The sequence below is a fragment of the Gracilinanus agilis genome, chromosome 2, assembly GCF_016433145.1.
Source record: "Gracilinanus agilis isolate LMUSP501 chromosome 2, AgileGrace, whole genome shotgun sequence".
Taxonomy (NCBI): Eukaryota; Metazoa; Chordata; class Mammalia; order Didelphimorphia; family Didelphidae; genus Gracilinanus; species Gracilinanus agilis.
The window spans coordinates 284,686,452-284,701,189 of NC_058131.1; the positions used below are offsets into that span (position 1 = coordinate 284,686,452).

Sequence of the window (14,738 nt, forward strand, 5' to 3'; positions counted from 1 at the left end):
GCGGGGCAGGGCGGGGCCTAGCGCAGCTCCAGACGGGGGCCCTGCCTCCTCCCCAGCTAGACCGTGGCCATCTGCCCCAGGTACCGAGAACTCTCTGGAAAAGCGGAGTGAGCCGCCTGTGGCCATCTGCTGCTCCCCCTCCGCCATTTACTCTGCCTCCCCCTTCTCTCCCACCTCCCGGGAGCAGATGGCTCCTACCTCCCCGTTCCCTAAGGCAAATTAAGGAGGTTCGGGGGAGGGATGGGGGGGAGGCAGGCTTCCGAAGAGATCTGGAGAGCCAGTGGATCAGGATCCGAGACTTGAGGGTCCTGGTTTAATTAATTTCACTTCGCCCCCTCCCCCCGCTCCTCGGAGCATGCAGGAAAAGCCTCTCGGAGCCGGGGAGGTAGGTGAGGCTGGGGCCGCCTCCCAACTCACGCTCCCCCTGGGAGCCGGGAGGGGGAGGGGAGGGGAGGGAAAGAGGAGGAGAAGGGGAGGGTCCGCGTCCGCCATAGGATCTCTGGGTCTCTAGAGAGCGCTTCTCCCACCCATCCCCGCCGACCCCGCCCCTCTTCCCCCAGCTACCGATTGTACCTCGGGGAGGGGGAGAGAAAGGAAGGGGGAGAGGGTAACTGGGAGATAGAGGACTAGGGCCGGGCTAGTCGGAGACCCAGCAGCCCTGCTCGGAGTGAGAGAGTTGTCCCGGCCGGTGTGTCCCATGGGGAGGACTCGGGGAGGGGGGGGGATGGAGGGAAAGGAGGGGTTCGGTTGGAACCCAGGGTTTCGGGGTTGCTTGCCCCTTGGGGCCTACCCTTTTCACTCTTTCTTTCTTTGGGGGAGGGGAGGATGCTGCGGGATGCAGACCGGACGGGGTGGGGTGGGGGGACCAGAATGAGGCAAGGAGTGTTAAAGAGGGGTGCGGATGGGAGGGTGAGGATGAATTTGGCGGGACTGGGGGGTGGGGCGTTGAGTAAAGAAGATGGAGTTGGGATTGGGGAAGCTGATTTTAGACTAGAGTGCTGGAGGTATTTGTGGGTTCTAGAGTGGAGGGAGTTTGGAAGAATAGGATTGAGGAACTTGGGGAGGGGCTGGGGACTTGCGGGAGGGGTTCAGTGGCTGAGGGGATAGGGATGTAGAGATTAGAGAATGGGGGTGTGCTTTTACAGGAAGCAGAAGCAAGTGGGGAGCGTTAGGTAGGACAGTGTGGTCCCCCGGTTCTGATTCGCCCCCTTCCCCTGCGGCCCACAGCGATGTTCAGCCAGCAGCACCAGTTCCAGCAGCAGTTGCTGCAGATCCAGCAGCTCATCCAGCAGCAGCAGCAGCAGCAGCATCCACCGCCGCCTCCGCCGCCCTCCGCAGGCCGGTGAGCGCCACCACTTGAGGCTGGGGATGGCCAGCTCACCCAGGCCTGAGGGGGCGGGGCTGGGTTCTATGCTCTCACTTTCCAGGGTCTGAGGGCTATAATGGGTATCTGAGCCTGGGCCCTGATCCGCTGTTTGTCTTGTTGGGCCAAGGTACTTGGCCACCTCCTGGAAGCCCCAGGTCCATTTTCCTTCTCGAGTTAGGAACTTGGGCCCAGTTCTTTGTGTCCTAACTGCCCTACACATACCCCTCCCTGGCCCAGTATCCTAAATTTCTCTAGTCCTTGAACCTAGCCCTTACTAACTTCCCTGAGCCATGCCTCCCTGGGCCAGAGTTTTATCTGTATCTCATCTCACCATTCAGCCCACCCCAAAGATCTTAGTTTCATTGAGCCAAAATGCCTTTTGCTGGTCAGACTCTTTGGTGTTTAGGAGTGGTCTTGAATGGGCTGTTTTCTGGTAGGAAATGGGAAGATCAGATTCCACTTTTCCTTCTTAGCCTCAAGTTGCTTCTTTTGGCCTTGGGCTTCTAGTCTAACCTTTCTATTTCTATTGGGCCTCTTTGCCTTGTTTTTCTCTACCCTGCTGATCAGGGAGCCTTAGGAGCCCTGGGGAAGAGAAGGGATAGTTGTTGAAGATCATCTCAGAAATCTTTCCCTTCCTTCCCCTCCTTGTACACAGGGGGCTGCCCTCGCAGCAACAGCAGCAGCAGCAGCAACAGATCTTGAACCTCCGAGCCACAGGTCAGGCCTCCCTGCTCAGCTCGAACCCCATGCTGCAGAGAGTCCTGCTGATGCAGCATATGCAAGGTACAGACCCTACCACCCAATTCCAGCCAGTCTTCTAGGCTGACGTGAATGTTTGTGGCTCTGGCTGTTCTCAATAGGGCCTTGATTCCAGGCAAAATTCAGACACTAAATGATTGTCATGGAATTTTCTTAAAATATAGCTAGAAATGACATTTCCAGGCTGCTAGGAGCTAAAGAGGAAACAGCTGGCTCCTTGCCTACTCTCTCCATACTGAATTAATTCTCAGAACCTCAGAGGAGAGAGAGAGAGAGAGCGCTATCTGACCCTTTTTCCCTACCTCCTGTATCTTTTGTAGAGTAGGAAGTAGAGGAAAGGAGAAGAGTTGTTGCTGCTTGATGATAGATTAAAAGAACTATATAGAAAAAAAAACTTCTTTGGTTAATTGCTATTTTAAAGAGAATGATTTGCAGAGAGCATTTTGTTTTACAGAGTCATTGTTGAACTGAATTCTTTTCTACCAGATTCACAAAGCATTAGTTCTGTGGGCAATTTATTCGTTGATGTAGTTTGATTTAGTGGATTGATTGGTGGGATTGAAAATCATTTCCTGTGAATTATTGTCAAAGCTTCCAGTTGGAGGTCAGGCCTTGTGGGAAGATTGTTTCTTTTTCTCTGGAAGGACAAAGAAGGATAGGAAATAATTCCTGCCCTTGAGGAACAAATAATTTTGTTGAAGTGACACCCTGATTATGCAAAAAGATACATCCTGCCTTGTATTATTAAATGTAAAATGAGTGCCATTGGCACAAATGAACAAAAAGCATCTATTAAGCACTTAATATGTGCCAAGCATTGGGTATACAAATAAATTCTGAAAGGAAGGCCATCCCTGCCCTCTCTGAGCTAAATTTTAATAGGGGGAGGCAACACTTTGCAAGGGAAGGGCATTTTGGTTTGGAAAATTACTGAGAAGAGGAGTGGAACCATAGGGGAGTAGATTGACACACCCTTTCCAGGAATGATTATAGTTGATTTGATTATGGCTCCTGAACTGGCAATAGGGGAAGGGGGGAACTCATAAGAGAGGAGTTGGCTGGATGGTGAGTGTGGCTTGGCTCTATCCAAGTCTAGAGATAGTGGTTGAATGAAGCTACCACCATTAGCGGTAGTCATGGGAAAGATGATCTTGGGAAAAGAAAGGTATTCATATTTTGGGGGTTTAGGCATTCATTGGAGTAGCATTGACTATAAATGCTATGATTTATCCTCATTTGAGATCCAAGCCTGTCGAGGACACTAGCCATTTTACCAAGAGCAAGTCACTTGAATCTTTCTGAGCCAAATGGAGACAGTAATACCTGTAGTGCTCCCCTCACCAAGCTGTTAAGAATTAAATGAAATGATGCATGTAAAAGCATTTCTTGAATCTTAGAGTGCTACAGATAGCTTAGTTGTTTTAATTCTTACCATTCAAGAGATGGAGAGATTTTTGAACACTGGTAGAAGGCAGGATGGGTTAGTAAGGGTCTGTCTGGAAAGTCTTTAGAGAAGGGGTGGGACTTGAACTTGTCCTTGAAGGACAGGAAGAGATTAGGAGAGAAGGGGGAGGAAGGCATTCTAGTCAGAGGGGTTATCATGAATGTGTATGATCCGAGGCACCTAGGTGATGAGGAGATAAGTTCTGGTCCTGGAATCCAGAAGATCTGAGTCTAAATCTGGCTTCAGATGCTTATTTAGACAAGTCACTTAACCTCTGTCTGTGTCAATTTCCTCAACTGTAAAATGCAAATTATAGCAGTGCTTATGTCCCAGAGTTGTTGAAGTAACCAATGAGATATTGCATTTTGCATTACAGATAATATTCTTAAAGTGCTTAACACATAGTAGGTGTTTAATAAATGTTCCCTCCTCACCTTTGTTAGGAATTTGGTATTGTGTTTTATCTTCATTTTTTTGAACTTGTGGTTTATTGTAGTGTTGTTCAGAGGTCTAAAAGTCTTTCAGAGTTGTTTTTCTTTAGAATACAGTTATCATTGTATAGATTGTTTTCCTATTTCTTCTAATTTCGTTCTGTATCAGTTCATGGAAGTCTTCCTAGTTTCCTTTGAAGTTGTCTTAATTCATCATCACTTATAGCACAATAATATTCTATTAACACTCCTGTACCATAACTTGTTCAGCTATTTCCCAAATAGAGAAAAATCACCTTAGTTTCTAATGCCTGTCACAAAAGGAGCAAAAATATTTTTTTTGTACATACAGGATTCTTCCCTTTTTTAAACCTTTTTTTTTTTTTTTTTTTTTTTTTTTTTTTAGTATGAGCGCAGTAGTAGCATTGCTGGATCAAAGTTTAGTAATTTGGGGGAAATAGTTCCAAAGTGCTTTCTAGAATGGCTGGACCAGTTAGTTTACAATTCCCACAACAGTGCATAAATGTACCTATTTGTCATTTTCCTTTTAGACTTTGCCAGTTTGATGAGTGTAGTATAGAACCTCAAAAATTCCTTTACTATTATTATTATTAGTGATTTGAAGCATTTCTTTTTAAATATAATTATAGTTTGAATTTCTTTCTTTGAGAAACTGCCTGTTCATATCCTTTGACCATTTATCAGTTGGGGAATGGCTCTTAGTCTTATACATTTGAATCAATTCCTTCTGCGGCTTGGAAATGAGAGAGGCTTGTAAAGATTTCCCTTCCAATCTTGGCTGTACTAAATTTGTGCAAAAAACTTAAAAGGGGCAGCTGGGTAGCTCAGTGGATTGAGAGCCAGGCCTAGAGACGGGAGATCCTAGGTTCAAATCTGGCCTCAGACACTTCCCAGCTGTGTGACCCTGGGCAAGTCACTTGACCCCCATTGCCTACCCTTACCACTCTTCCACCTATAAGTCAATATACAGAAGTTAAGGGTTTAAAAATTAAAAAAAAAAAAACACTTAAAAATTTAATGTAATTAAAATTGTTCAGTTTCATCTTTTATAATCCTTTCCATCCTTGTTTGGTCATAAACTCTTCCCCTATCCATAAATCTAAAAAGTAGTTTCTTCTTTGCTCCTCTAACCTAAAAGGTTATGTCTATGTACCTATGTGGAGCTTAACTAGGTATATGGTGTGAGGTGCTGGCTTAAACCTAATTTCTACTTGAATACTGTCCAGAATTCCCGATAGTTTTTAACAGATAGTGAGTCCATCTACTACTGGCTGGGATCTTTGAGTTCATTAAACATTAGCCTATCAGGTTCCTTTGTGTCTGTATGTCGTGTACCTAATTTGTTCCAATGATCAACATCTTTTTTTTAACCAGTATCAAACCATTTAAATGATTACTGCTTCGTAATTTAAATCTGATACGATAGATTCCCTTTTTTCTCACTTTTTATTACTCTTGAGATTCTTAACCTTTTGTTCCTCCAGTGAACTCATTATTCTTTTTTCTAGTTTTATAAAATATTTCTTTTGGGACTATAGTACAGGGCTAAATAAATGATTAATTTGTGTAGTATTGTTATTATATTGGTGTAAACTCTCCATGTGCAGTTAGTTTATTTATGTTTATATTTCTGCAAATATTGTGTTATAATTAGATTAATTTAAACTTTGGATGAATCTTCCTATATAGACTTCCAAATATTTTATAGCTTCTGTAGTTATTTTGAATGTAATTTCCCTTTCTATTGGGTTTTGTTAGTTATATATACCAATGCTTGTGATTTATGTGGATTTATCTCATATTCTTCAAAATTGTTGAAGTTATTTCAGTTAATTCTTAAGGATTCTCTTAAGTATTTCATCTGCAAAAGTGATCATTTTATTTTTTTCTTGGCCTTTCTTATTCCCTCAGTTTTCTTTACTTGACTTACTGCTATTGTCAGCATTTCTTGCACTATGTTAAATAGTAATGATGAGCATCCTTCCTTTACTACTCACCTTACTGGAAAGGCCTCTAACTTTTTTCCATTTCATGTTTACTTTTGGACTGAAAGAAAAGTCCATTTATTTCTTTGATTTTCTTCATTTGTAAAATGAAAATATACCTACTTCAAAGGGTAATTGTAAGGAAAGTTCTTTGCAAACCTTAAAGTACTATATAACTACAAGTATCTTTTATCCTTAAATTTTTTCTTATTGCTATCTTTTGTTTTTATTATGACCTTCATTTCCAAATATGTCAAGAGCCATCTCTGGCAACAAAGAATTAAAAAGAAGCTGATAAAAGAAAACAAAGCAGTTGCAGGAAAGTCATCAGCTGAGGCTGATAGGAACCCATAGTTCCTCACTTCTCTAATGACAGGAGGGAGGTATATGTTTTCATCTGTTTGGGGCCAAGCTTGACCACTATGATTACATGGTTTCTTTTTGTGTTCTTCCCATTTACATTGTTGTAATCACTGTTTTCCTACTTTGGTTTTACCCTCTTGCATAACTTCATATGAGTATTTCCATTTTTTTCATATTCACTGTTTCCTAAGGTACAGAAATATTACCTTTGTTCATATGGCTCAGTTTGCTTAGCACTATTTTCTGACAGGCTTTTAAGGCACCTGATTTTATTTTGTGAGCATGAAATGCGGGACCTTATCCTTGATGGTTGCTGCCTAATAACTGTGACAAGTCCACATGTCATGTTTCCAGCTCTCTTGGATGGAAGCAAGTACAGGAATTTGATGACTTACAAAAAATAGATAAAAACCACTTTTACCTCAGTTTCCTCATCTGTCAAATGAGCTGGAGAAGGAAAGGGCAAACCACTCCAGTATCTTTGCTAAAGTCAGTCACGACTGAAACGACTGAACAACAACAACAACAACCCAGACTGTATTCTTAGGGTTGTTGCCTAATGCTTTTATTAGCAAAACCTATAGGTTTGATAACTCTTAGTAAAAATCTGCTGTCAATTGCCATGTGCTAGGTGTTTTGGAATTATGTGTCTTGAATTCCTAGCAGTCCTTTAAAATCCAACTCATATGCTACCCTCTCTTTGAAGCTTCCCCTGCATTGCTCTCCCCACCTCCAAAATTAGTAATGAATTAAATGTTTTTTTTAATTCTTAAAATTTTTTTATTTAATCAATTAATTTAGAATATTTTTCCATGGTTATATGATTCATGTTCTTTCTCTCCCCTCCTCCCACCCATGAATTAAATTTGTTGAATGAGACACAAGCCTTGCCTCCAAAGGATTTATGATCCAAAGATTTCTCCATTCTGTTGCTCTTGGGGAGCTAGCCATGCTTAACTTGCCCTCCTAGTTATGCTTCTGTGCTTTGCCACCCCACCTCTATAGATAAGGTGGCCCTTTATGTCCCCTAGCTTTCTAAGGTCTTCCTCATTAGAATGAAAGTTCCTTGAAGGCAGGGCCTGGATTTTTAACTTTCGTGTGTATCCCTAGTTCTTAGTACAGGGACTGGAGCACCCATTAAATCTTGCTGCCTGCCTGCCAGCAAGCTTTCATTGAGAGCCTACTGTGTGCCAGCCATTTTGCTAAGCATGGAGGATACAAAAACAAAAAGAAACTGTTGCTATTAAAAAGTAAATTCCAAACTGATAAAAAAGAATTTCAAGGGGAAGAGAAAACTAGGCCAATCATGAAAGGACTTCCTGGGGGGAGATGAGGAGCAGCTAGGTAAGCACAGTGGATAGAGCACCAGACCTGGAGTCAGGAGGACCTGGGTTCAAATGTGCCCGAAGACATACCCTAGGTATGTGACCCTTGGGCAAGTCACTTAACCCCATTTGCCTAGCCCTTATCACTTAATGGTATTAATTCTAAGAGAGAAGGTAAGGGTTTCTTTTTTTTCTTTCCTTTTTTTTTTTTTAAAGAAGTTTGAGGCCTAATAAAGGGCCACCAGATTTGGTCAATGAATTATCAATAATGATAGTGACTGACATTTCCATAGTGCTTTAAAGTTTGCAAAACATTTTACATACATGAGATGCTAATACCGTATTGGAGATTCTGCATGTGTCTTTGGCCCCAACTTAGCTATGAGACTTTGGGTTAGTTGTTTTCCCTACTGCCTTGTCTTATTGCCTTGGCTTTCCTGAAGAACTGATGGCACTTTCCCCTGTCCTTTTCAGCTTACTGATGCCAGGAGATGGGATAGCTCCTAATACTCAGAAAGAGAACATTTATTGAGTGCCTACTACATGTCAGGCACTTTGCTAAGTACTTTTACAAATATCTTATTTGATCCTCACAACAGCTCTGGAAGGAAAGTGCTATTTATTTTACAGGTGAGGAAACTGAGGCAGAGGTTAAGTAACTAGTTAGGCATGTCTGAGGCTGGATTTAAACTCCAGTCTTCCTGACTCCATACCCAGCATTCTATCCATTGCCTCCCCTAGGAGGGAACTTAGCTGGGTCCGTACCTTGTGCTTGGGTCCCTCTCAGTGTCCATCAACTCCAGCCAAGGGGAGGGGGGGTGGAGCAGGAAGGTTGCCATCTGAGAAGCTGATCTCCATATGACCTGTTCTTGGTGTACTTCAACACCTGCATGAAAAATTCAGGGTGCCATAGCCCATGACCTGTGACAAAAGGGAGGTGAGGTTAACACCGTGCCTGACCAGCTGGAATTTCTAACTCCCTTATGGAAATCAGAGCCATAGAATGTCAGAGCTGAAAGGAATCCTCTACTTCAACGCCCTCATGTTACAGAGCTGGTCACAGGGACTCCAAGGTGGAGATTGACTTCCTCAAGGTCACAGAGTAATGATAATAACAAGAACATCTTATTCACTCCACAAATAGATATTAGGAGACTCCTGGGGCTCTGGAGCAGGTGGGTTGGATTTCCCAACTCCCAACTCACATACAATGAGAAGCTCCTGGTAGGCAAGACTGATTTATGATTTTCTTTGTGCAAGAGACAGTGAACGAGTCTCTTAGTGTAATCCCTTTTGGAGATGTTTCTTTCTTCTAGGGTAGCTAGGGGAAAAGCATGACAAATGGAAGAGAAAGAGATGGCCCCCTCTCTGAGCAAAGGCCCTGTAGAGCCAGTCCACAAATTTCTCACCACCACCAAGGCAGAAGGAAGCTTTACCTTCATCCCTTAATATCTACCTCTGCTTTATTCATGCCCTTTTCATCATTTTTCTCCTTTCAAATGGCCTTTTTCAGTCATTTCTGGCTCTGTATGGCCCCATGGACCAGAACTATCCATAGGATTTTCTTGGCAAGCTTACTGGAGTGGTTTGCCATGTCCTTCTCTGGCAGATCCAGTGGATCCTTTTTCTTAGGCAATCAGAGGTTAAGTGACTTGCCCAGGATTACAAAGCTAGGAAGTATCTGAGGCAGGATTTTAATTCAGGTCTTCCTAATGCTAGGCCTAACACTCTATCCACTGAGCTACCAGGCTGCCTCCTAGGCATATTGTGACTTGCCAGGGTCACACAGCTAGGACAAGTCTGAAACTGGATCTGAACTTGGATCTTTCTAAGCCCAGACCCAGTGCTCTTAACCCCTGAATCACAGCTGCCTCCTTTCAAGTATCGTCTAGTGTTCCATTTTTGCCCTGATCACAAAAGGACCACACAGGCTAGAGACAGGAATTGAATCTGAAGTGATTTATTCTTGGCCTCCAGTAAAAGCTTATCTTGGTCCTGTTTCTTTAGGGAGAGCCTGACCATCAGACCCTGGTCCCCCTAAAATGTGATTGTGCTTCCTTTCTGTCAGCAGGCAGATTCAACATGACTGCTCCTGGCCTTCAGCATTTCTTCCCCCAAGCTACTCGACACTCCCTCCTAGGCCCTCCACCAGTCAGTGTCTCACTCAAACCTGCCCGCATAGGCTTCCCAGGGCTCCCTTTCCAGAGGCAGAACCGGAGCTATCGAAAGGTAAGCAGAGGCCCAGTATGTGGTGTTGGGCAGTTCTTCCCTTGGAAGGTTGGGGGTACAAGTATATACTCTTACTAGTGCAAGAGAACAGTGGGCCACTTGGGTTCTTATCCAGGATCTGCCAATAACTAAGTCACTTCTCTAGGCCTCAGTTTTCACCTCTATAAGATGAGAAAGTTAGACTAGGCTGCCCTAGAAGTCTCTTTCTAGCCCTGACTCCTAGGGCCCAGAGATGTGTGATGGAAGAGGGTTATAATAGATTTTTCCTGGAGATGGACCCCTAGGTGAGCCAAGTCTGGAGGGGCACAGTATTCTCTTGCACATCAGGGTTCTTAAAAGAGAAATCCCTGATCCAGATATGGCAGAGAAAGGCCACAGACTTCAGTTTCAGTCACATCAGAAAGGAGCCATGGTGGGGAGGGTACTTAGGAAAAAGGAAGGCTAGATATGAAGAGGGAGGAGGAAGCTGCTATGAAGCAAGTCTAGTCTTTGCCTCTTATGTGGGATAGAATGTAAGCCTTTTCTACTCAGCCTGGATCTGGGCAGCCAAGGTTTTAGAGATGCAAGAATCAAGTCTTTCCTGGGACCTTTTTAGGATAAAGTATGCCAGAGTCCTACAAGAATAATAATGATAATAAATATATGTGTTTATGTATAATTTATAACATGAAATATATCATAATAGCTAGCATTTATATAGCATTTTAAGGATTGCAAAGCACTTTATATATGTTCTCTCATTTGATCTTAACTCTATAGGTCAAGTATTATTATTATCCCCATTTTACAGATGAGGAAACTGAGGCTGAGAAATTAAATGGTTTGCCCAGGATCACACAGCTAGTTAGTGTCTGAGGCTGGATTTGAATTCAGGTTTTCACAATTCCAAGACCAGTCATTTATTCTCTTTGTTTCCTAACTGCCAAGGATTAGGTGCTCAAGACTATGTTCTTCCACTTGCCCAGGCCATATTGTTGGCTCTGGGCAAGCAGCTGGTTTTAAGGCTAAGTAATTGCTTCTAGGAATCCCCAAAGGGACCTGACCCAAAAAAAGATGTGGAGCTGGGCCCTTCACAGATACCCTGTGAAGATGAGAAGATAGATGTTCCAGAGGCCTCCCAGGAGGAGGCTGACTCCCAGACTACCGTGCCAGAAGGTAAGGAGAAAGGTGGCACCCTTCCTAGCAGGAGAAGCATAGTACACAAGTAGATTCCACATATTTTTTAGTACCTGCTATGTATGATGCACTGTGGTAAGACACATGATGAATAAAGTACCACTTCTGCTGTTGAGGCCACCACCTACCTCTAAGCTTGAGAGGAGCCACTACATAATAGATCTGGAAGTGGAGGACTTGGATAAGAATACTAGCTTTGCTACTATTTCCCCTTGTGACCCCAGAACAATTGTTTCATGTTTCTGGGCCTCTATTTCCTTGCCCCCAAATGAAAGATTTAGTATAGAAGATCTTGAATGTCCTTGTCAGCTCTAAATCTGTGATTCCATGATTTGGAATCCTAGGGTAGTAACAGTTGTGAGACCAGTCATCCAGTGACCAACAGATAACTTAATAAACCTCTACTATGTATGGTTGATTTTTTTAACTTGATAAATGTCAATAAACAAAAACATTTCCATATACAAAGAACAGAGAGTATTTCTTTAGGTAGGTAGTTTGGAAAAAGGGAACATTTTCAAACGTATATTTTGCGTTTATAATGGAAGTAACACCAGTGCCTCGCTTGTCTTTGTATCCTGATATGCTTTTGTGGATTTTAAAAAATGTTTCATTGACATTTTTTCATTTGAGCAAAGACTGCCATTATATCTATCTGAATTCTTCATGAGTCTAGTAGATTGCTCATGCCCAATAATTGCTTGATCAGAAAGTATTTATAGACTAAGTGAATTAATTGCCTGCCTTGTTGAGGTCTGCTTCCCCAGCCCACCCCATTGCTCTGGCCCTTTTCCCCACAGATCCTCAGACTTCCCCCGACCCCAGTGATGATGGTAGCTCAGAGCCTCTGGCCAAGAGACTCAAGAGGTAATGTGTGCTGAAATCATTAAATTGACTTCTTTCTTCTCCTGAAGGCAGATGGGATTGGAAGAGTCAGAGATGGGAATTAGGCCTGGTCTCATCCCTTTGGACTAGAGTAAGGGAGCTGGGAATCTGATTTCAGTCCCTCTTTGGCCTTAGCACCCTTGAACTGGTGTTTGATACCCACCTAGTGGCCAAGAGGGGGCAGTGCAGCCTCCCTCGGCTCTAATATTGGGGCAAGAAAAAGGTCTGACTTCAGAATTGTAGGTGGGATAGAAAGAAGTTAAGGTTTACAGGAGAAGGAATCCTTCATCCCTGGACTGAGCTGATCCTTTATTTCTTAAACCTTTGACTTTGGATACCTAAAAGGGGTTGAGTTCAGGGATAACATAAATTAGGATTTGGTGATGGACTTAAGATAGGAGTAAAATTAATTTTTGAAACAATTGATTTCTAAATAATAGAAGGATTTAGATTGGCTATGAGGAAAGACTCTTGACAAGGCTGTTTAAACTCCTAGATGGGTGGCCATGGGGAGGTGTAAACTTTTCTCTTCTGGAAGACTTACTGTATAGTTTAGGTTTGGTCATCTACCAGGGACAGAGAACCAAATGGGTAATGTCTCAGGGCCCTGAGAAGAATTGGACGTGGTCTCTAGCATCCTGTCCTCTCCATCAAGGTTGTGACTAGCTCTGTTCTAATGGGCCTAACATTGTCTTCCCTTTCTTTCCAGTGTGGAAGATAACATAGACTCTAAGGAGGAGACTGGCCTGACCACAGAAAAAGCAGAACGTGAGTGCTGGCATTGGGTGCCAGAATCTCAGAGTTGGAAATAACCTCAGAGGCTATCTAGTCTAATCCTGACCTGCACAAAAATCCCCTGACTAGTAGTCACTCTATCTTGGCCCGAAGAACCAGCCTCTAGGCCCCCCCACCCCCCGGCTGTTTATTCCACTTTAAACCATGAATTATTAGGAACTTTTCCCTAACTTTAAGCCTAAATTTGCCTTTTTTTATTTTTATTTTTTAAACCCTTAACTTCTGTGTATTGGCTACTAGGTGGAAGAGTGGTAAGGGTGGGCAATGGGGGTCAAGTGACTTGCCCAGGGTCACACAGCTGGGAAGTGTCTGAGGCCAGATTTGAACCCAGGACCTCCCGTCTCTAGGCCTGACTCTCAATCCACTGAGCTACCCAGCTGCCCCCCCCCCTAAATTTGCCTTTTTGCAACTCCCTTACCTTACTCTTGTTCTGTCTTCAGAAGCCAAGTAGCTCCAGTCTAGCTAGCTCCTTTCACAGCCATCTGAACCCTCCCTGAGTTCCCATTTTTCCCTTGTCCAGTATTTTCAGGCCCTTTACAAGCTATGTTCTTGAGGCCCTTTTCCATTCTTTGGATTTTCTGCCCTATTTTTTTCTAAAATCTGGTGCCCAAAACTGAACACAAGTTGCTAGAAGCAGTCTGAGTAGGATGGCCACCTCTCTAGGCTTCAGCTGTGGATTCCTTTCTTAAATCAAGATAACTTTTTCCCTTGCCACATTTCCTGGATGCTTCCTGCTGAGCTCCATTCCATTAACACTCACAGATGGCATTCAGACAGTCTTGTTGCTGAAGAAGGGAGGCAGGCTCTACCTATAGCTAGGCTGTTGGCTTCCAGAAAGGACACCCTTCCCTTCCTGCTTCAGAGTCTCTGGAGGCTGCTTTGCTTTCTCTGCATATTCTGAACCTCAGGAGTCCTTGTTTGGGGTGTGAGGTGGGTAGAGATGGGAAACAGAGTCTAGGACCATGCTCCTGGATGTGCCCAGGGGAATGCTGGTCACATGCAAGGGACAGTCTCCTGTTCTACTCCTCAGAAGCAGCAGAAGCAGATCCCCCAGATACCAGCAAGGATTGGAAAGTCCCGGAGGAGCCCAAAAGCCTGGAAGTGGTGAGTGGGCAGAACTAGGCTGAGGAGAAGTGAAGGTGGGTGGGTGGATGCCAAGCTGTTGCTTTCCAAGCTGTCTCTGGGGCCCTGTTGAGGCTGGGGGGAAAAGGATATTATTACCAGGAGGTGAAGAGCAAACTGAGCTAGTTCTCTACCTTAGTCTTCACTGGTGCTAACACTCAGCCTTAGTTTCCCCTCCTATAAAATGGGAACAGTCCTGACCTAAAGTCTCTTGTGGGGGGATAGTGAAGTTCAAGTAAGATCATACATATGGAAGTGCTGCTGTGCAGACTGGAGGGCCGGAGGAGGTAGGTATTTTTACCACACCTTTCCCCTGAAGAGCTGAAAATGCTTTTATGATGATAATCCCTTGCAACTGTTCTCCTGTCTAAAAATAAATAGTCTTGAGCATCCCTGCTGGGCTTTTAACTATTCAGAGTCTTTTCACATCCATTTTCTTATTGGATTCTTACTTTAGTAGTGGGAGGTGGAGGGCAGCAAGGGCAGGTTATATGCTCCTTTTTAGAGATGGGGAAATGACTTATCTAAGTTTATTCAAGATTTATTCAGTATATCTTAGGAGCCTATTATGTGCTGTGCACTGTGCTATGTGCTGGAGGGTAGGTACAGAGATAAAGATGAAACTGTCAAAAGAAGTGGGGGGCGGGTGAAACACAGTTATGTGGCTCCCTGGAGGTCCTGGATTCAAATTTAATCTCAAGACACTCCCTGGCTATGTAACACTGGGCAAGTCACTTAACCCTAATTGCCTAGTCCTTACTACTCTTCTGCCTCGGAACTGAGAAGGGTCTTTCAAAGAAGATGCAGTAAATCATTGGAACTTACTATGTGCCATGT

At 43.7% G+C, this 14,738-nt stretch overlaps 2 protein-coding genes across 7 annotated transcripts in view; one reads left to right on the forward strand and one right to left on the reverse strand.

The window, feature by feature from the left end:
- The window catches only part of CIZ1 (CDKN1A interacting zinc finger protein 1), a 22,625-nt gene continuing 7,887 nt past the window's right edge, over window positions 1–14,738 (forward strand). The window contains exons 1-8 of one of the 5 annotated variants that reach the window (XM_044664057.1): window positions 1–80; window positions 1,228–1,342; window positions 2,022–2,149; window positions 9,763–9,923; window positions 10,946–11,078; window positions 11,900–11,966; window positions 12,694–12,752; window positions 13,810–13,883. In XM_044664057.1, the coding sequence (XP_044519992.1) occupies window positions 1,230–1,342; window positions 2,022–2,149; window positions 9,763–9,923; window positions 10,946–11,078; window positions 11,900–11,966; window positions 12,694–12,752; window positions 13,810–13,883 (735 nt within the window). In that variant the 5' untranslated portion in view covers window positions 1–80; window positions 1,228–1,229. The other 4 variants (XM_044664056.1, XM_044664059.1, XM_044664058.1 and 1 more) reach the window with 4 other exon arrangements.
- Window positions 8,460–14,738, reverse strand: part of BBLN (bublin coiled coil protein) — a 20,735-nt gene continuing 14,456 nt past the window's right edge. For both annotated transcript variants that reach the window (XR_006505463.1, XR_006505462.1), the window contains exon 3: window positions 8,460–8,615. The gene's annotated coding sequence lies outside the window, so the exon portion shown is untranslated. The remainder of the gene's footprint in view (window positions 8,616–14,738) is intronic.